This window comes from Triturus cristatus, chromosome 12 (assembly GCF_964204655.1).
Source record: "Triturus cristatus chromosome 12, aTriCri1.1, whole genome shotgun sequence".
Taxonomy (NCBI): Eukaryota; Metazoa; Chordata; class Amphibia; order Caudata; family Salamandridae; genus Triturus; species Triturus cristatus.
The window spans coordinates 515645450-515667189 of NC_140595.1; the positions used below are offsets into that span (position 1 = coordinate 515645450).

General features: G+C 52.2%; 1 protein-coding gene across 7 annotated transcripts in view; it reads left to right on the forward strand.

Moving 5' to 3' along the window:
* The window catches only part of CHD9 (chromodomain helicase DNA binding protein 9), a 1905864-nt gene that overhangs the window by 1853237 nt on the left and 30887 nt on the right, over positions 1-21740 (forward strand). For all 7 annotated transcript variants that reach the window (XM_085637757.1, XM_085637759.1, XM_085637761.1 and 4 more), the window contains one exon: positions 18901-19005. In XM_085637757.1, coding sequence (XP_085493883.1) covers positions 18901-19005 — 105 coding nt within the window. The remainder of the gene's footprint in view (positions 1-18900; positions 19006-21740) is intronic.

Below are 21740 nucleotides of genomic sequence, written 5' to 3' on the forward strand. Positions count from 1 at the left end.
GGACACTCCGTTCTTCTGTTGTGAGTGTCCTGGAACTGAGGTTCACCACCAGATCATTTAATCCCCGGTCGAGGTCGGGGTCTGTTGCTGATTGCCCCTCCTGCTCCGAGTATTCGGGAAGGATGGATCTTCCTGCCAGTGGACCGACGGAGTGCCTCTCCGTTTGCCCCTGGGACGTCCTTGGCCCTGACCTAAAAAAGACTGATTCAGGTAGGGTTGTTGTTGTGGTGGAAACATCTGTATATGGGGCGGGAAAGGGGGCGGTTGATACCCCCAAGGGGCTAGGTCTCCTCCCCCAGGATGGGCAGGGGAAGCTTCAAAGGCATGCCGCCTTTGTGAGCTTCTCCAGGCCACTTGCTGTACTCAGCAACTGGCCCCTACCGGTTCCAAACCCCCACTCTGGCAGGAAGACTGGCCGGAAACCCCCAAGGAAGGACAGGGGGTATGCCAGCCTCTGCCAACCCAACCCCTCAGTTTGGGGAGGCGAGGTGAAACATCTCCGGGCTCTCGCCATCTTGAAGATGGGGAGCCCTGCCCAATTAGGACTAGGCCGCTGCCCTCCTCCCACAGGAGAGTGGCAGGATAGGGGGGTACCCACCCCAGGGCAGGGACCCAGTGGTCCCTGCCCTTTACCTACCTGTAACGCCCCTAAATGCAGTATTTAGGGGCACCCTGAACCTTCCTTCCTTGGATCCAGATTCCGAAACAGCAAAGAAGATCAAGAAGAAAGAAGACCTGCCGTGCAGCTGCTAACAAGAGGAAGACCCCAACTGCTTTGGCCCCAGCCCTACCGGCCTGTCGACCCTCGAACCTGCTGTTGCTAAATCCCGGCATCTCCCGTGGCCAGCAACCTCACAAACCCAGGAGGACCTGGTTACCTTGTGACTCTGAGCATCTGGGACTCCCACGAGCAGTGGCACTGCTCAAAGCAAGTAACTGACCCCTGGCATCAGCCAGGATCCGCGAACCCTGCACACGCCAAGCCTGGCCTGTGCTGGAGTGGACAAAGACCACGAGGACGTCCCCCAGGCGGCAGTGACCCTGAATCCGGCACCCAAGGACCCACCTCGACGCTCCTGACGACGCCTGCAGCCTCAGAACCAGGGACCCCCCAACCGATCAACAGAGGGTAAGATTTCCCGACACCAAAAGGCACCCCTGCACCCGGCGCCCTGCGGCTCCCTGTGCCCAACTCCTGGGTACCCAACTATCCTCTAACTACCCAACTTACCTCTCGAAGTGGTGGTCACACCTGAAGAATCTTTGTCCCCGAGCTTGCAGGCTTTGTTCATTCTTGAGCTTCTCCATTGCAATCCATTGAGCACCCAACGGCTCAAAAGCACCCTGCACCCAGCCACCCGAGTGGTCCTGGCAGTGCAACTTCTACTCTAACCTACTTCCCCATTTGCTCTGAGCAAGTGACCAGAAGCCCAGCTCCCACAGCCGCGTGGCCTGCTAGCCAGCAGCCACCAACCATGGGCCCCCTGCCTCCCTTAGGATAACATTGGGTCTACCTCACTCTGCACCCTGCTGCCCCTGTCCCGCTGAGTGTGTAACAGCTGTACTTACCTGACCCTGGGAGACCCCTGAGTCTATGCCCAGCACCTTAACTCTGCCAGTCGAGTACTTATCCAAAAGCCGATAGCTCAATTTTCTTCCATAGGGTAACATTGGCTGGTTTCACCTGAAAATTCTTCTAAGTGTGGAGTTTCTAAACTTTAAAATATTCACCTTAAATCAACCGAGTAACGAAATCGAAAATACTCACCTGCTATTAGGAGAGATCCCAGTGCTGGATCTTGGTGCCCGGCACTGACCCTGAAAAGTAATTACAAGCATACTTACCTCTAACTCAAATTTCTCCCATAGGAAACCATTGACTGTTTTTCTGTGAAATTTCTTCTAAGTGTTGATTTTGCAAACTTACAAATATTCGTTAAAAATCACCTGTATAACCTAAACGCATTCTCTCAACTGCTTACAGGTGGTACACTAGTGCTGGATCCAGGATCCAACACTGAGCTAGAAAAAGTAACAATAACCCCACTTACCTGCTAAGTGAATTTCCTCCCATAGGATAACATTGGTGATTTTGTTAGAAAAAGTTTGTCAACTTTTAAAATACCAAAATATTGCTTAAAAATCACAACGGTAACTAAATCGTATTTACTCACCTGTTTCGAGGAACTGTCCCAGGACTGAATCGAGGATCCAGTCCTGGAGTTAGAAAAGTATTCCTAAAAGTAATCAATTGCATTTAACTTGAAATTCCCATTGAGCTGAATGTATTATTGTGTTTGAAATTGTGTTGCCTATTGCAACAAACTGTAACTATTGCATTCAAAAGTCAATTCCCTATTGCAAGTATTTAACTAAAGTATTTAATTCTGAGAAAGTATATTTTGATACCTATTGTTGGTTCTAAAATAAAACCATATATTTTTATATACAAACCATTGGCCTAGAGTTCAGTTCTTGAGTGTGTGAGACCATTTGCTGACATTGTGTGTACAACAAATGCTTTACACTGTCCTCTGATACTGCCTTACTGCTTGACCATATGTATGAAAAACAAGGGAACCCCTCACGAATGTGACCTGGGTTAGAAGATAGTTCAAAAGGACAATGGTCTGGTGAGGTCAGAGATCCTCATGTAGCGGGGCTACAGTTAGTGATTTAAGGAAAAAATTCAGTAGTATTGGTGATATGTAGAACTCAATTAGATCCACATATGCAACATATTCAAGGACACAGGAGAGTAGAGGAAGGCATCACATTTTATTTAACATCATAAAATGGAGTCGCTTCCATTCCTACCATTTTTGCATTTTTAAGAAAGTGTATATTGTATATACAGTGCTCACACATACAAAAGTGAGGGTGCGTGAGGTGAAGTGCTTAGTGACAATAAAAACATTTCATCGCATTGAGAAACAGGTCAAAAGAACCCAATTGGTTTAGACAATGTTTAGGGAACTTTGAAATTGTGGTCGACGGCGTTTCGATCTTAGTGAGTCGAGATCATCATCAGGACAATGTAAGTGCGAGCACGTAAGATTACGCGGGATTGTAGTGAAACAATTCAAGGCCTGCAGAGATGGCCGAGGAGCCCAGAGTTCGGGAGAGCGTCCGTGTTGACCAAGGCATGAAGAGGAATGAATCGTCCCAAGGGCGTTGTATGGACAATTATCACGAGAGTCAAAATCAACGGAGTGAAGCCGTTACCAGTCCGTGTTCTGCGGCGTGTTATTAACCCAAGGCGTGTGATTGGCCCGGGAGTTGTTGGCAAGAAGAAAATTCGAAAGTGAATGAATCACATCAGGAGCGCGCTGGCAGCAGTCCGAGGCTTCACTCCGTTGATTTTGACTCTCGTGATAATTGTCCATACAATTTTTTCCTTAAATCACTAACTGTAGCCCCGCTACATGAGGATCTCTGACCTCACCAGACCATTGTCCTTTTGAACTTACTGCTTGACCAAGCTACCACCTTAGAGAGTAAGGTTATATCTAACTTTAGCCTCTGCCAAACCTCTGGGGACTGTGGACTCTGTACACACTGTACCTATTTGGGAATAGTATATACAGAGCCACTTTCTTACACCGACCTCCTGCATTTGCTAGGGTTCTCCATCAACGTGCGGAAGTCGCACCTGAGTCCCTCTCAAAAGCTCCACTTCATCGGAGCGGTTCTGGATTCGACGCAGTTTCAGGTTTATCCTCCCTAGCAGCGACATCGGGATATTCAGGCTATGATTCCGATCTTTCAACCTCTATCCCGGGTTTGTCAGGATGACCCTCCGGCTCTTGGGCCTCCTGGCATCCTGCTAGTGCAACATGCCAGATGGCATATGTGGGCTCTGCAGTGGGACCTGAAGTTCCCGTGGGCACAGCATCAGGGCAACCTGTCCGATCACGTCCAGATATCGGAGGGCACTGCTCGACAATTGCAGTGGTGGCTCACGAATCGCGTTTGGGTCAGTGGCAGATCCCTCTCCCTTCCCCAACTGGAGCACACAGTAGTGACGGATGCGTCCCTCCTGGGATGGGGTGGCCACATGGGAGAGGCGGAGGTCAGTGACCTCTGGTCTCTGGCGGAGTCCCGACTCAATATCAACCTTTTGGAGCTTCTGGCGATCCGACTTGCACTGAAGGCATTCCTTCCCTCTGTCCGGGGAAGTGTGGTGCAGGTGTTCACGGACAACACCACCGCCATGTGGTATTGCAACAAACAGGGCGAGGTGGGGTCGTGGACCCTATGTCAGGAGGCTCTGCGCCTCTGGACATGACTGGAACATCAAGGCATCACCTTGGTGGTTCAACACCTGGCAGGTTCTTTGAATGCCAGGGCGGACGAACTCGGCTGCCAGTGCATGCTGGATCACGAATGGCGTCTGAACTCTGAGGTGGCGCAAGGTCTCTTTCTGCAGTGGGGAGAGCCTTGGTTAGATCTATTCACCACCGAAGAGAACACGCAATGTCATCAGTTCTGCGTGCTGGAATTTCCAAGGCGGCACTCGCTCGGAGACGCTTTTCGTCGCGAGTGGAGTTGCGGTCAGTTGTACGCCTTTCTGCCTATACCACTTCCTCCCAGAGTGCTGAAGAAGATTCGGCGCGACCGGGCCTAAGTCATCCTTGTGGCTCCGGATTGGGCATGAATATACTGGTATCCCGAGCTACTCAGTCTGTCGATTGATCCCCCGATATGCCTACCTCTTCAGGAGGACCTTTTGTCGCAGCAGCAGGCGACGGTCCTCCACCCGAACCTGTCCAGCCTCCACCTCCATGCGTGGAGATTGAGCGGCGGCAGTTGATGCCATTTGACTTGCCTCCTGAAGTCTGTGATGTCATTCTGGCAGCCAGACGTTTATCCACTAAAATGGCATACACCTGCAGGTGGATCAAGTTTGTGGCATGGTGCACAGCTAGGGCATGTGGATCCCCTTTCTGCCCCTCTTTTGAAGTCCTCCTGTTCCTACTTTCTTTGGCCCGGCAGGGATTTGCTCTGGGCACTATCAGAGGTTATCTTTCGGCCATCGATGCCTTTTTACGGCTTCCAGATCAGCCTTCTCTTTTTAAGTCCCGATTGTTTCCTAAAAGGCATTACGCACACGTTTCCTCCTGTGCCGTTCATATTGCCCCAATGGGACTTAAATCTTGTCTTGACATATCTGATGTGCACTCCCTTTGAGCCCCTTCATACCTGTCCTTTGCATCTTCTCACTCTCAAGACGGCTTTCCTGGTAGCTATCACCTCTGTCAGAAGAGTGAGTGAGCTCCAGGATCTTTCTTCCAAACCTCCTTTCCTTTCTGTTCATCCGGACAAGGTGGTTTTAAGGACCCGTCCTTTTTTGCCAAAGGTTGTCACGCCCTTCCACATCGGGCAGACCATCACTTTGCCTGCCTTCTTTCCGCATCCTTCGAAAGAGGAAGAGAGGCTCCACTGTCTGGACCCAAAATGTGCGCTCTTGTTCTACCTGCAGCGCACACGACAGTTCCGGGTGGATGACCAGCTCTTTGTTAGCTACGTGGGTGCTCAAAAAGGGTCGGGCCGTGCACAAACGAACCATCTCTTGGTGGGTCGTTCTGTGCATCAAAGCGTGTTTTCTCGTTGGCTATGAAGGAGCCTCCTGTGGGGCTGCGTGCCCATTCTACCAGGGTGAGGCAGCCACTACTGCCTTGGGACGCGGCGTCCCTTTGCAGGACATTTGTCAGGCAGCTACGTGGGCTTCGCTGCACACCTTTACCAAGCATTACTGCCTCGACAGTCGGGTCCAGAGAGACGGCTTCTTTGGCTGTTCTGTTCTCCGTGACTTTCTGTTGTAATCTGTTTGTAGACCCACCACCGGGGTTGGTATTGCTGGGGTGTCGATTCTAAAGTAAGGAATCTATCACTAACTTTTCTCTTTCAGATGCACAAGTTACTACTTGTGTAACAATAGATCTGTAAGAGACATTAGTTAGTTATAGATTCCTTACCGCCCCACCCATCCTCCCCGTTGTGCGAACTGATTTCTGGGGTTAAGGTCATCCCTTTCAGGGCCCTAGTTTCTTGGCACCAATGGTCAGTTTCTTGCATGGCTCTGCGTTCCTGGCGCGGAAAGTCGTGTACAGAACTGACGTCAGTGTGCATGGGTGGCGCCTAAGTAGTCTCCGTGACGTCATCTCGGCGCTTACGACGCCAGCCACGGACGCGGAGCCGCATGACGCCACCTACTGACGCGCAGGGGTACTGCTAGCAAAACTTTCCGGATCCAGTCTGACGCCTATGGATATTCTAAGGTAAGGAATCTATCACTAACTAATGACTCTTACAGATATATCGTTACACAAGTAGTAACTTGTGCATTCGTCCCGCTCTTCCTACTGTGGTAGGACGTCTCCTTTGGTGTGACCCACGGGTGTTGTGTGGCTCTCTCCTGGGGCTTCTGTGTTGTCGTGTACAGGTTGGTCCGTAGCTCTCTCCTGCCTCGGCGGAGGCACACTTCCCCAAAGTGTTGTTTGGGTTTCTGCTGCGCCTGGCTCTCCATAGCGTGTTCTTTCAGCTTTGCTGTGCTCTTTCTGCCTGCCGGCACGTGCCCCTTGGGAGGATGTTGTTCTGTCCTGTTCCAGGACAGTTTCTCTGTGTTTGTATACACACAAGATATGTTGGCTGTCACCGGGTGCCGGCGGTGTTCCTTGCGCTCCGGTCTTGGCTACGTTCTATTCTGGTCCATTCCTGGTGTGGGGAAGTGCTTACGTCTACTCTCATGGCTTGGGCCCAGTGGGGTTTTTGTCTATGGGCAGTGTAATGTCCACCAGCTATGTCACTGTTGTGCGTAGCCTTGTTTTCTATTTCCATCTGCACTTCTCTGGCAGGGACTCCGATACCTTTGATATTGCCACGCAGAAGGTTAGGTGCTTCTGCTCCTGGTCTCTGCTGCTGGTTTCTGACCCACTGTGGTCTGTGTTACACTCAAGGTGTTTCTCTGGTTGTGGGTTCTCAGTCGACACACAATGTTGCTTTCTTTTCTGTCACTTATGTCTGTGTATTTATCATCTTTCCTTGTGATTGTAGTGGTCAGTGTCCCGCCTGTCTCTCGGGAGGCCAGGGTTCCTTCCCCGTTGCCAGGATGCTGTCGCTTATTCGGTGTCTTGACATTGTTGTTTCCTGCTGCACTCTGGTGCTGTTGGTACCTCTTGTGGAGTCTCTTTTTACCTGGGGCATGCTCTTCGAGTTCTTCCCCTTGCTTTTAATTTGTTTATATATACGCCTCTATATGTGGCGTGACAACCTTTGGCAAATGTGGAGTGGTGTGGCTCACTGGTTAGAGGCAGCAGACCCAGAAGCAGAGGACGGACCGGGACCAGGGTTCAATTCCCGACGCGGCAGGGTCGTGGACCAGGGCCAGCGGACTCGATAATTCTCGCCTCGGTGCCGACTCTAACCAGGGATCACACTCGGCAACTCTGGGTATTAGCTTGCCTCATCTCCACAACGGCCCCCCACATTCGCCGGGGATGCCTGGTTTCACCTTGGAGATACCCAGGAGGGACCATCTCACAGGGATAGCCAGGACGGGTTCCCCAGCGGTCTACAGCACCAGGACGCCTCAGGGCAGCAGTGCGCTTTACAAGACGCATACATTTACAAGACGCATACATTTACATATCTGTATGTATATCTGTGTGTGTGTGTGTGTATATATCACCAGTAGGTAGTTATAGTTAGGACCTATTTTCCATAGGAAATCCGCAACATTCTATTCCCAATAAGTCTGGCGCCGGTTGATGAATCTTCGTGAAATTGTCCACACTTTTGGCCAGCTCCGGTCCGCTCCTATCCTGAAAGTTTCGTGGTGATTCGTCAAGCGGGGGCTGAGAAAAAAGGAGGGTCCCAAAACGCGTTTTCCCCATGCAATTTCCCATAGGACCTGTTGACGCAGCTACAGCCCGAACTGCTGAACGGAATTACACCAAATTTGGCAAAGAGGTAGTCCTCCGTTCAGAATCGTGTCTTTTCCATAAATGGTGTAAATCCGTTCAGTAGTTCCTGAGAAAATTAGAGGAAAAAAGATTGATATATCTATGGCCTCGGAGGATCCGCGCACCCTCCTCGAACCGTCAAGTGTCTGTCTACATTCGAAACCAGGAACTGTTGGCAGCCATTTTGTGCCTCGGTAGAAGCGAGGCTGAAGAGGTAAGGGAATTAAGTGTTTAAAACATATAATGGGGGCAGGGTAGAAATACTCTGAACCTCTAGAGTTGCTTAGGGGGGCCCCCCCTTTTTTTTTTTTTTTTTTTAAAAACGGCGAAATGCGCGTAGTGTGCTCGGTTCCTAGCGCGTTGGGTTCCCAAGAAGGGCAAAGGGGGCCTATGCCCTATCTTGGACCTCAGGAGCGTCAACGCCTTCCTCCGGAAGGAGAAGTTCAAGATGCTGACTTTAGCTCAGGTTCTGGCTGCCCTAGACCCTGGAGACTGGATGGTAGCTTTGGCCTTGCAGGACGCTTATTTCCACATCTCCGTCCTGCCGGCCCACCGGCGTTACCTGCGGTTCACGGTAGGCCACGAGCACTTTCAGTTTACTGTGCTCCCCTTCGGCCTCACCAGTGCCCCTCGGGTGTTCACGAAAATGATGGCGGAGGTCGCAGCTCATCTGCGCTAATTAGCGGTTCCAGTCTTCCCCTATCTCGAAGACTGGTTATTGAAGGCGGGCTCGCCCCAGGCAGTCGTCTCCCACCTCCAGACTACGGCCGACCTCCTGCATTCGCTGGGGTTCTCCATCAACGTGCCAAAGTCACACCTGAGTCCCTCCCAGAAGCTCCTCTTCATCGGAGTGGTTCTGGACTCGGTGCAGTTTCGGGTCTATCCTCCCGAACAGCGGGTTTGGGATATTCAAGCTCTGATTCCGATCCTTCAGCCTTTATCCTGAGTTTCGGTCAGTATGGCCCTACGGCTGCTGGGTCTGATGGCCTCCTGCTGGTACATCACGCCAGGTGGCGGATGCGGGCTCTACAGTGGGACCTGAAGTTCCAGTGGGCTCAACATCAGGGCGACCTGTCCGACCACGTCCTGATCTCGGAGAGCACTGCAGTACTGTTGAGGTGGTGTCTCAAGGACCACGATTGGGTCAGTGGCAGATCCCTCTCCCTACCCCAACTGGAGCACGTAGTGGAGATGGATGCATCCCTCCTGGGATTGGGGGGGCCACATGGGAGAGGCGGAGATCAGAGGCCTCTGATCTCCGGCGGAGTCACGGCTCCATATCAACCTATTGGAGCTGCGGGCGATCCGGCTTGCACTGAAGGCATTCCTTCCTTCCTGTCCGGGGAAGTGTAGTGCAGGTGTTAACAGACAACACCACCGCCATGTGGTATTGCAACAAACAGGGCGGGGTGGGGTCGTGGACCCTTTGTCAGGAGGCTCTGTGCCTCTGGACATGGCTGGAACATCAGGGCATCACCCTGGTGGTTCAACACCTGGCGGGCTCTCTGAACGCCAGCTCGGATGAACTCAGCCACCGTTGCATGATGGATCACGAGTGGCGTGTCGCAAGGCCACTTTCGGCAGTGGGAGAGCCTTGGTTAGATCTGTTCGCCACCGAAGAGAACACGCAATGTCATCAGTTCTGCGCGTTGGAATTTCCAAGGCGGCACTTGCTCGGAGATGCTTTTCGTCACGAGTGGAGTTGCAGGCTGTTATACGCCATTCCGCCTATACCACTTCTGCCCAGAGGGCTGAAGAAGATCAGGCGCGACTGGGCCCAAGTCATCCTTGTGGCTCCGGATTGGGTACGAAGATACTGGTATCCCGAGCTACTCAGTCTGTCAATCGATCCCCCGATTCGACTGCCTCTTCAGGAGGACCTTCTGTCGCAGCAGCAGGGGACAGTCCCCCACCCGAACCTGTCCAGCCTCCACCTCCATGCGTGGAGATTGAGCGGCGGCAGTTGATGCCATTTGACTAGCCTCCTGAAGTCTGTGATGTCATTCTGGCAGCCAGGCGTCCCTCCACTAAAACGGTATAGGCCTGCAGGTGGAACAAATTTGTGGCATGGTGCACAGCAAAGGCTGTAGATCCCCTTTCCGCCCCTCTTTCTGAGGTTCTCTTCTTTCTTCTTTCCTTAGCCCAGCAGGGCTCTTCTCTGGGCACCATCAAGGGATATCTTTCAGCTGTTTCAGCCTTCTTGAGGCTTCCTGATCAGCCTTCTCTTTTCAGGTCCCCTGTTGTCAATAGATTCTTGAAAGGCATTACTCACAAGTTCCCTTTGTAATGCCTCAGTGGGACTTGAATCTTATGTTAACCTATCTGATGTGCGCTCCCTTTGAGCCACTTCATAACTGTCCTCTTCGTTTTCTGACTCTTAAGACTGCTTTCCTGGTTGCCATCACCTCTGCCAAAAGAGTGAGTGAGCTCCAGGCTCTTTCTTCTAAACCTCCTTTCCTCTCTGTCCATCCGGACAAGGTAGTTCTGAGGACTCGCCCTTCTTTTCTCCCTAAAGTGGTTACTGCCTTTCACATCGGGCAGTCCATTACCTTACCCACCTTCTTTCCGCATCCCTCGAAAGAAGAAGAGAGGCTCCACCGTCTGGACCCAAAACGTGCGCTCTCCTATCTAGATCATACAAAACAGTTCCGGGTGGACGACCAACTCTTTGTTGGCTACGTGGGCGCTAAGAAGGGGCGGGGAGTGCACAAGTGAACCATCTCTCGGTGGGTCGTTTTGTGCATTAAGATCAGTTATTCCTTGGCTAAGAAGGATCCTCCTGTGGAACTGAGGGCCCATTCCACTCGGGCCACAGCGGCTACTACTGCCTTGAGAATGGGGAGTGCCTACGCAGGACATTTGTCAGGCAGCAATGTGGGCCTCGCGGCACACGTTTGCCAAGCATTACTGCCTGGACAGCCAAGTCTGGAGAGACGGCTTCTTTGGCCATTCCGTTCTCTAGGACTTCCTGGTGTAATATTGGTTCGCAGACCCACCACCGGGGTTGGTATTGCTGGGGTATCTATTCTAAGGTAAGGAATCTAACTAACGTGTTTCTTTCAGATGCACAAGTTACTTACCTTCGGTAACGATATATCTGTAAGAAACATTAGTAAGTTAGATTCCTCACCGCCCCACCCATCCTCCCCGTTCTGCAAACCGATATCTAGGGTTAAGGTCAACCCTTTCAGGGCGCTAGTTTCGTGGCACCAGTGTGGGTTTCTTGCATGGCTCTTGTTCCTGGCGCGGAAAGCTATGTACAGAACTGACGTTAGCGCGCGACGGAGGCGTCTAAGTACTCCGACGTCATCCCGGCGACGGAAGTGGAGCTGCAGACGACGCCTAGCGACGCGCATGGGTACTGCTGATGAAAAATCTTTCCGGATCCAGCCTGACGCCTGGGGATATTCTAAGGTAAGGAATCTAACTAACTAATGTTTCTTACAGATATAGCGTTACCGAAGGTAAGTAACTTGTGCATGCATATATATATGTACACACACACACACACACACCCACACCCACACCCACACCCACACACACACACACACACCCCCCCCCCCTTGAACGTATCCATAGTGAGAGTGCACTCTTACTAGGTTTTCACTTGCCCTAGTATTGGGGGGCTTTACCTCAAATATCTCTCTCGATCTCTCGAGCCCTATGTGTCTCCCCATTGTTTTTTCTGTGTTTCTCCTTCACTGTTGGTACCTCTGGGTACGGTTAGCGGCTTGACTACCTGATGCTTCAAGTCTTGGGCTTTTTGCATAGGTGTGGTGTAGTTCTCATGGCACACACTGTATATCCTGTCATTCACATACGTTTCTCCTAGTACTCACATGGATTACAAGATCTTGAGTCGTATTTTAGCCACCTGCCTCCTTCCTTATATGACAACATTAATACACAAGGATCAATCCGGGTTCATCCCAACCAGGAACACGGGTATTAATGTACGGTGCCTCCTGCGGGTCTTGGAGGGCGATTCCCATCAGAAAGATGTTGCGACTGTCTTCGCAGTGGACATAGAAAAAGCATTTGATAGTCTTGAATGGTCTTACTTTTTCCAGATAATGCATATATTTGGCTTAGGGGATAATTTTGTAGCTGGGACAGCTCTACTATATAAAAACTCCACTGCAAGGGTTAAAACGGGTGGGTTAATATCTGACAACTGTAAAGTAGACCGGGGGACAAGGCAGGGATGCCTGCTATCCCCCATCTTGTTTGCCTTGGCCATGGAGCCACTCGTGGCTAAGACCAGGACAGGTCTACATTATCGAGGCCTCAATCTGTGTGGGCAGACTCACCACATTGCACTCTATGCGGATGATTTAATAATGTTTTTGGTGAACTCCACAGAAGTGCTCCATGGAATGAAGGATCTAGTCCGTGACCTTGAAAGAGTGGCAGGGCTCAAAGTAAATCAAAGTCCTGCCTATTCCCGACAACAGACTATATAGCTGGCCTGCGAGAAACTCACAGAGTGAAATGGGAGTATAGGTGTTTGACATATCTAGGGATGCAAATACACCATACACATGGAGATCTGTTAGAGGGCAATATAGGTAGAGCCATCAGGGGAATGAAAGGCAATTTTGATTTCTGGGGGCTCTGCCTCTGTCAGTAGCTGGACGCGTGGCTTTACTTCAAATAGTGACCCTCCCAAGACTGCTGTACTATTTTGGGACATTGCCGATTTGGATACCGGCAAGACTTTTTTACTCAACTCGAGACAATGGTTACGGGATTCCTATGGGGAACTGGCAGAAGGAGAGTAGCACATGAGATCAAGATCAGAGTGGGGTCTGGCAGCGCCCGATTTTGAGGCCTATTACTTGGCAGCTCAGTTACAATGGGTCACGCAGGAGGTGGCGCCTAGACTTTGAGGGATGGAAATGCTAAGGCATAGAGCTCCGTCACTGTGGGTACTGTCCCAAATTGTTCTGAAGTTACCTATCCGAATTCATACTGTCCCGGGGGAACTAAGAACAGCGCGGCAATGCTGGAATAAGAGCCTGAAGCTGGCACGGATTAAATATCCCTATGCTCCTGAAATCCCTCTGTCCATGTGTGATGCATTACCGTATGGGGGTACCTGGAAGGGACTGGTGATCTGGAGGGAGCGGGTATTGACCACTATAGGGGACTTATATGAGGACAATACTATGATTCCTTTCAATGACTTACAGGAACGATATGGCCTGCCCAGAGGGAACTTCTTATTACCCTCTGCGCTCACCGTGGCCATCCGAAAACACTGGTGGGAGGGACTCAATGAACATCGATGGCGTGTCCATACATAGTGCCAGCGGCAGGAACCTTTAAAGCGGTCACATGTCTGTATAGGCCTATGACACACGAAATGCTAGTACCCTTGACTGCACTGCAGCTAAAATGGTAAGACGACCTAGGGAAGGAGATTCCGTAAAAGGCCTAGGCTGCTCTTGTGGAGCGGGCGTGGAAGAGTTCCAGGAATGCCCGATTACAACTGGTGCACTTTTATGTTTTACATGGAGCATATCTCACCCTGGCGAAGATTAACGAATATTTCGACACCCGCACAGCAGCATGCCCACGCTGTAATAGAGAGGGAGCAGACTTTCGACATATGTTTTGGGATTGCCCGCACCTGGACATCTATTACATCGAAGTGGTTGCGTTATTGACCGAGGTCACTGACCGGGATTTGGAGCCGGCTATGGGACCCTGCCTCTTGCAATGGTTCCCCCACACGGCCAAAAATAAAATTACAAGCAAATTCCTAGATATGGGTCTAATATTAGTTAAACAAGGTATCACTATGCATTGGAAAGCAAGGAGGAGCCCCAATGTAAAAAGATCGAAGAACGAACTAATCAAATGGGCGGAGTGTGAAGGAATAATCTGAAAGAAACACGTTAGATTCCTCACCTTAGAATATCCCCAGGCGTCAGGCTGGATCCGGAAAGTTTTGTCAGCAGTACCCCTGCGCGTCGCTAGGCGGCGTCTGCGGCTCCGTGTCCGTCGTCGGCGCCATGCGACGGGATGACGTCGGAGTACTTAGACGCAGCCCTCGCGTGCTGACGTCAGTTCTTCTTTTTTCTGCGCCATACAGCGCCAATCCGGGAAGAGCTTACCCCTTAGTCATTTTTTGACTAAACTTTATGACTCTTTTGGTCTCTTGTCGACTCGACTCTGGTGCCGGTAGGATGCCCGGGTTCAAACCCTGCGGCTCCTGTCACCAACTGATGTCGGTTATGGACCATCATCGCCGGTGCCTGTTCGGCTTGGGGGCCGACCACGATTCCGAGTCGTGCCTCGACTGCCGGGCCCTGACTTCGAAGGCTAGGCGGGAGCGGTCCCGCAAGTTCCTGGAGTACCGGCAGTTGGCTCAGCGCCGTTCCCGGTCGAGGAGGAGGTCGAGGGACCGGTCGCGGAGCCGCAGTCACCACCACTCGTCCAGTTCCGAGTCTTCGGGTAAGTCGAAGCATGGTAAAAAGTCCAAGAGGCGACATCGCTCTTCGGGCTCCCCTCGCCGGTCGCGCGACTCAGCTGAGGGCTCGGGTTGTACCACCCACGCGGCTCCGTCAGAGCCGCAGGAGTTGCGTCCGTCCCCATACCCGCCGGTCCCTGGGACTGACGCGACTCCGGCAGAGATCAGTGCCTTCCTCTCGGCAATGAGAGGCCTGGCTCCGCCGTTGACGCCTGCCGGCGCGCCTTCGGGCCTCGCGGGCTCGACTGGGGGGCCTAGCGGGCTGGCGGCTCCGGCGCCGTTGTCGACTCCGGTCCCGATGCCGCAGGTACCCGCGGGATCCAGGTCTGGATCCCAGACAACGCCGGTCGACCTCACGACCCCTCGGCCGGCGTCGCCTCCGGTACCACCTCTGGCCCCGCCTTCGGACAATGCAGTTCCCCGGTTCAGTCCCGGTCCGGGCCCGGCACCGCGTCCGACGCCGAAGGGTGGCAATCTCATCTTTCGCCCGGCTCCGATCATTCCACCTGTCTACCAGGAATCGGATGACGGTGACGACTGGCAGGGGTCTGAGGACCCTCTGGCCTTGCACGCCAACTTATCACAGGACTAGGCAGATGAGCTGGGGGATGCCAGTGGTCTGGACACCTCCCCTGACACTGGCTTCCTCTCTCCTCCGACTGTGGCTTCGGAGGAGGGTGCTGCATTTTCCGTGGTGCTGTGCAAGGCAGCCGAAGCCCTAGGGCTGGAGCTACCTGCTGTGGCCGTGAGGACTAACCTCCTCACTGAAGTGCTCCAACCGTCAGCAAGCTCCTCGGAGCCTCTGCTGCAATTTAATGAGGCACTCGTGGATGTTCTGAAGGGCACTTGGTCCAAGCCCTCCACAGTACCTCCTGTGGATCGGAACGTGGCCTGGCGCCACCGCCCTGCACCGGGCGACCCCAGCTTTCTGTCCCAACACCACATGCCAGAGAGCCTGGTTATCCAGGCCTCTATTTCCCAGTCCTCCTTCCCGTCCGCTCCCCCGGACCGGAAATCCAAGAGGCTTGAACAGTTCGGTAAGAAGCTGTTCTCTTCCCTTAGTTTGGGACTGCGGTCTTTGAATACCGCTTGCCTCTTGGACCGTTACTCTCACTCCCTGTGGGATACGATGGAGGACATGCTGCCCCAGTGTCCGGAGGACACCTGGACACGGCTCGCCCAGTCTCTTGCCGATGGGCGGGATGCAGAGAGACATGCTATCCGATGTGGACTAGACTCTACGGACTCGCTGGGTAGGGCGATGTCAAACACGGTGGCTCTTCGCCGCCATGCCTGGCTGCCGTCCACGTCTTTCTCAGGGGATGTCCAGAGCACCCTCATGGATATGCCCATTGATGGCAGTCGCCTTTTTGGCGAAAAGGTGGATAGTGCGCAGGTGCGCTACAGGGACTCCCGGGCTACGGCCATGTCCTTGGGCCTTTCGGCCCCGCGCCCGCAAACTTCCGCTTTTCGTCGCTTTCGTGGCCAAGGAAGATGCGCCCCCTCACGTCCGCCTAGCCACCGGCCGCAGACCCAACCTGCACGCAGATGTGGATTCCGCCGAGCCGGTACTGGGGGTCAACGTGCCGGTCAGTCCACATCTACCCCGGCAGTATCCGCCTCAAAGCCCTCCTAGTCCGTGCTTTCAGGCCCATTCCACGCCAGTGGGAGGCAGAGTTCGCCATCACCTGCTCCACTGTCGTTCCATCACGTCGGACCGGTGGGTGCTGCAAATCGTCCGAAGGGGCTACTCCCTCCCCTTCGAGGCGACCCCTCCAGCCATGCCACCGCAGTACCACCGTATGTCGGGGGATCACTTGAATCTTCTGCGGGAGGAAGTTACGGCCCTCTTGGCCAAGGGGGCCATCAAGCGCGTACCTGGTCCAGAAGTAGGTCGTGGTTGCTATTTCCACTACTTTCTGGTTCCCAAGAAGGGCAAAGGGGGCCTGCGCCCTATCTTGGACCTCAGGAGCGTCAACGTCTTCCTCCGGAAGGAACGGTTCAAGATGCTCACTTTAGCTCAGGTTCTGGCTTCCCTCGACCCTGGAGACTGGATTGTAGCGTGGGACTTGCAACACGCTTATTTTCACATTCCCGTCCTACCGGCGTTACCAGCGGTTCACGGTGGGCCAGGAGCACTTTCAGTTTACCGTGCTCCCCTTCGGCCTCACCAGTGCCCCTCGGGTGTTCACAAAAGTGATGGCGGTGGTCGCAGCTCATCTGCGCAGATTAGGGGTTCCAGTCTTCTCCTGTCTCGACGACTGGTTGTTGAAGGCGGGCTCGCCCCAGGCAGTCGTCTCCCACCTCTAGACTACGGCCGACCTCCTGCATTCGCTGGGGTTCACCATCAATGTGCCGAAGTCGCACCTGAGTCCCTCTCAGAAGCTCCTCTTCAACGGAGCGGTTCTGGACTCGGAGCAGTTCCGGGCTTATCCTCCGGAACAGCGGGTCCGGGATATTCAGGCCCTGATTCCCATCTTCCGGCCTCTATCCTGGGTTTCGGTCAGGTTGGTGCTGCGGCTTCTGGGTCTGATGGCCTCCTGCATCCTGCTGGTACATCACGCCAGGTGGCGGATGCGGGCACTGCAGTGGGATCTAAAGTTTCAGTGGGCCCAGCATCGGGGCAACCTGTCCGACCACGTCCTGATCTCGAAGGGAACTGCAAGACGGTTACAGTGGTGGCTCACGGACCGCGATTGGGTCAGTGGCAGATCCTAAATTGCAGATAGATATGTCAAATATGTTCATTTTTTTCTTTCTGAACAATAAAGTGCGAACCACTGCAACAGGATTCACAGATATTGTTAATGTCTCTGCGTTGGTGCTTACATTGTGGGATTTTTTTAAATCCCTGTCCTTCATATCTGCCAAGCTACGACATAGGCGTCGGTGCATGCATTCACAAAGCTCTGCAGCCTTAACACCCAGGTCTGGTGGGAAGGAGACTTTGACTGCTCAGTTGTACAGTACTTTTTGGTTTGAGTCTACTCTATAGACCATCCATCTTTGGAAGGTACTGCTTTGCTATATATCCTAAAGTGAGAAATCTGTCGTTCGAAGTATGCATCAGAAAAACAAGTTACTTACCTTCAGTAAAGCTCTTCCTGGTAGATACTCTATCTAACCATAGATTTCTCACCGCCCTCCCACCTCCCAATTCTGTGAAGTAGCATTTCTTTAACATTTAAAAAGATCCCTAGTAGAGATCAGCCCACTGTCGGCGATAATCATTTTATGCTCCATGTATCGCGGCACGGAAAGGGGAAAACACCGGAAGCTGAAATCTGCGTGCAGGGGTTGTGTTATATGTAACTCGATCTCTCCCTTCATGGGCGGTATGAAATCAGCACAGTTCGAGTATCTACCAGAAAGTTTTATCGAAGGTAAGTAACTTGTTCTTTTCACCGCTCCACCCTCTTTTATGTTGGTGCTTTTGTGAATATACTGCACCATTATTTACCTTCAATTCAGAATGCTGTTTAGCTACTTTTGTGGAGTTGAGCATTCAGATTAAAACTGAGCAATATTCAGCAAGCTAGATTCAGCAAGGACATTGCTTATTTTGCTTCTAGCATCCTTGCCGTAGTGAAGATGTTGTGAAAGCCACTCCTACAGTGCTTCTAAAGTTTTTGGTCAAGTCCATGTTTTGAGCATTTTTTTTGTTCAAAAGATGAGGATTCTGCAATTAATGTGTCGGAGGGATCCATTGGATTATTTGGGCCTGCTTCCTTCTGTAGAGAACAACCCTGTCCCACTCTACACAGACATCTCATTTAATAAGCTTAGGTAAAGCTTTGCTTCATAAACCTAAGCTTTTGAATATCGGGGGACCCTGTGCGCACTAGAGGAAAGAATATCTTCAAATAATACGGTTATTCTCTTGAAGCTGCCTTATTCCCATGAAAAGCTTCCTCCGGTACCAGTCTTCTTACCAAAAGCTGTTAGTTCTCCATTTGTTCAATGTGCTTTTTTTAAAAAAAGCCTAATTTGCAGGTTTGCTTCTTATCAATGGTCTAACTTAGCTGGTTTTTGTGAAAGCTGTTTGTACACTGTGCTGCTTTTGCTTTAAGCTTTCCAGGTTTCTGATGCTGATGCTGACATACTTTATAATCATGTAGTGATTCCAAGAAAGTATTTACTGAAATGCTCACTAGTACTTTGGTGATTTTATTTTATTTTCTTCTGAGTCCATGCACTCCGTCCCTTCCAAGGAAAACCTTGCACATATGCTAGTAGCAGTGATAGTTAAAAAAAATTATTTGAGAACATGAAATAAACATACTGATGCTGGAGTAGCTTTCTATTGGCATATGTAGCCCAATTGATAAAGAACAAAGAGATTTAATTATTTGGTGCTAAAACATTTTTTCTGCTCACCAGTGGGAGGGGTGCATGAAAAAATTATTGATTTCGTTTTAATGTTTTTAGAATTTTAAAGCTACTTTTTATTTCCATTTCAAGGTGGGTGGGGCATTTGCTCCGCCTTTGAAAGATCTGTGCAGATTCTTGAAGGAAAATCCAGAGTATGGGGTTGCTCCCGAATGGGGTGATGTTGTCAAGCAATCTGTAAGTATTTTCTTGATATATTTATATGCAATGTCATGTTAATGTGCTCATCATCACCCCTGTGTTAATTTCCTTGTCAACATGAAAGACCGATTGGGAAGATTTGAATGATGGCCATTCCAGAAATATTTCAATCAAGTGTCCAACTTAATCACATCCTCTATCACAGCCACCGGTCATTCACCATTCTACAGCAGTGCCTCAGTGGCACATTTGAAACCATTCATCACTACATACTTCTGAAGAAAGGTGTGGATTCCAAATGTCACCCGAACAGCAATCTCCTGGCCAGTGCCCTTATTTTTCTTGGCACTTCTCTAATGAGTCCAGAGATTCCCCCAGAAGTGTACAGAGCTCAATGTAAACCCAAAGTGCTCTATTTGTGGAGATGTGGGCGACCAGCTTTAGGCCTAACACAGAGCAGCTTAAGGCATTTGTTATGCACAAAGTGACTAATAAATGACACATGACTCAAAAAGGAGATCCACCCCAGTTTTAGAAAATGAAGCTTCTTTCAAAATGTAAAAGTGAAAGAAACACATAGTGATAGGTTCCTTACCTTAGAATTACCCCCAGTCGTCAGACTGGATCCGGAACGTTTTCATCAGCAGTACCCCTGCGCTTCGGAAGGTGGTGTTGTGCAGCTCCACATCCGTCGTTGGCATCATGGTCGCCGAGATGACATCGCGGCAGCTACTTAGATGCCGCCCTCGCGCGCTGACGTCAGTTCTTTCTTTTTCCGCGCCAGCAAGCGCAGATCTGGAGAGAGCGGTACCCCCAGTCAGTCAGTTTTTCGAGGCCTTTTTGTCTCTTTGTCGCGGAGCCATCACCATCGTTCTTCGGGATCGAAGTCTTCGCACGCGGGGTCAGGTAAGGCGAAGCATCACCAGAAGTCGAAGAAGTGTCATCGCTCACCAACTCCCCCTTGCCTGTCTCGCGATGCGGCTGGGGGTGCGGATGGTGCCTCCCCCGCAGCTCCGGCGGAGCCTACGGTGTTGCCGTCGGCCTACCGCCCTTCCCGGGTCCGTCGGCGACTCCGGCCCAGCTGCAGAAATTTCTGGCAGCCATGGCCTGCCTCTTTGGGCCTTCAGGCCCCGCGGGCTCGACTGGGGGTCCTCGCCCTTCACTGTCCGCAGCTTTGGTTCCGGCATCACTGTTGGCTCCGGCGCCGCAGGGCCCCCAAATATCCAGGCCTGGATCCCAGTCGACGCCGGTTGACCTAGTGATACCTCCACCAACGTCGACCCCACCGGCACCACTCCCGACGTCGCCCGTCCCCCCCGGACGACGCAGCCGCCAGTTTCAGCCCTGATGTGGACACGGCGCCGGAACGTCGTCGCTTAATGCCGATTCAGACGCCGATGGGGCCTTTCTACCCCAATGTCCTGCCTCTGTATGTTCGGCCTGTTTCACAGCCTTCGGAGGAAGGGGAGGACTGGGAGGGGTCTGAAGACCCTCTCACAGCACAGCGTGAGTTTGACCCGGACTGGGTTGAGGAATTGGGGGATGCCAGCGGTCTTCACACCTCTCCTGACCTTGGCATGCTAACTCCTCCTACCGTGTCTACGGAGGAGGGTGCGAGTTATGCAGTGGTGAGGCGTGGGGCGGCCGAGCCTCTGCACCTCGAACTCCCTACAGTGGCCGTCAGGACTAACCTCCTCACAGAAGTGCTTCAGCCGGCGGCTACCTCTGTGGAGCTACTGCTGTCTTTTAATGATGCACTTTCAGACGTTCTTTTGGGCACCTGGTCCAGGCCCAACACAGGCTCCTGTGGACAGGAGCAGGGCCTGACGCCATCGCCCGGCCACGGGCGACCCCCTCTTTCTCTCCCAACACCCTACCCCTGAGAGCTTGGTTGTCCAAGCCTCTACGTCCCAAAGCACCTCCCCTACCGCACCTCCGGATAGGGAATCCAAGAGACTGAAACAATATGGGAAGAACATTTTTTGGGCCGTTATTCCGACTCTGTGTGGGATACGGTGGCGCAGGGCCTGCCTCAGTGTCCGGAGGAGGCCCAGACAGTCCTCTCTAAAGCTATTGTGGAAGGGAGAGATACAGCAAAGTTCACAATACGATGTGACCTCGACACCGCCGACTCGCTGGGCAGTGCGATTTCCACGACAGTAGCACTCCGCCGCCACGCCTGGCTGAGGACTACTGACTGAGTTCTCGAGGGATGTCCAGAACACCCTGATGGACATGCCCTTTGATGGCATTCGCTTTTTTTGGCAACAAGGCAGATAGTGTGTTGGAGCGTTTTAAGGACTCACGGGCTACGGCCAAGTCTTGGGCCTTTCAGCCACTCGCCCTCCTTTGCCTTCAGCTTTTCGTTCCTTTTGTGGCCACGGAAGGGGTGCCCCAACACGTTCGCTCCAGAGAGACAGGCCGCTGCAGCAACAGTCTCAGTGCGGCTGTTGATGTTGAACCCGCAGAGGCTGGTCAGGGGGCCAGCGGGCGGGTCAGTCCACCTCCACCTCCACCCCGGCCACCACTGCCTCCAAACCTTCCTAGTCCGGTTTTTCAGTCCCATCAAACGCCAGTGGGCGGCAGGATTTGCCATCACCTCGCCCACTGGCACACCATCACTATGGACAGGTTGGTTTTACAAATAGTCCGGAGGGGCTCCCTCCCCTTGGAGACTACCCCTCTAGCCATACCACCCCAGTACCACAGCATGTCGAAAGATCACTTGGCACTTCTTCAACAGGAAGTTGTAGCCCTCTTGGCCGAGGGGG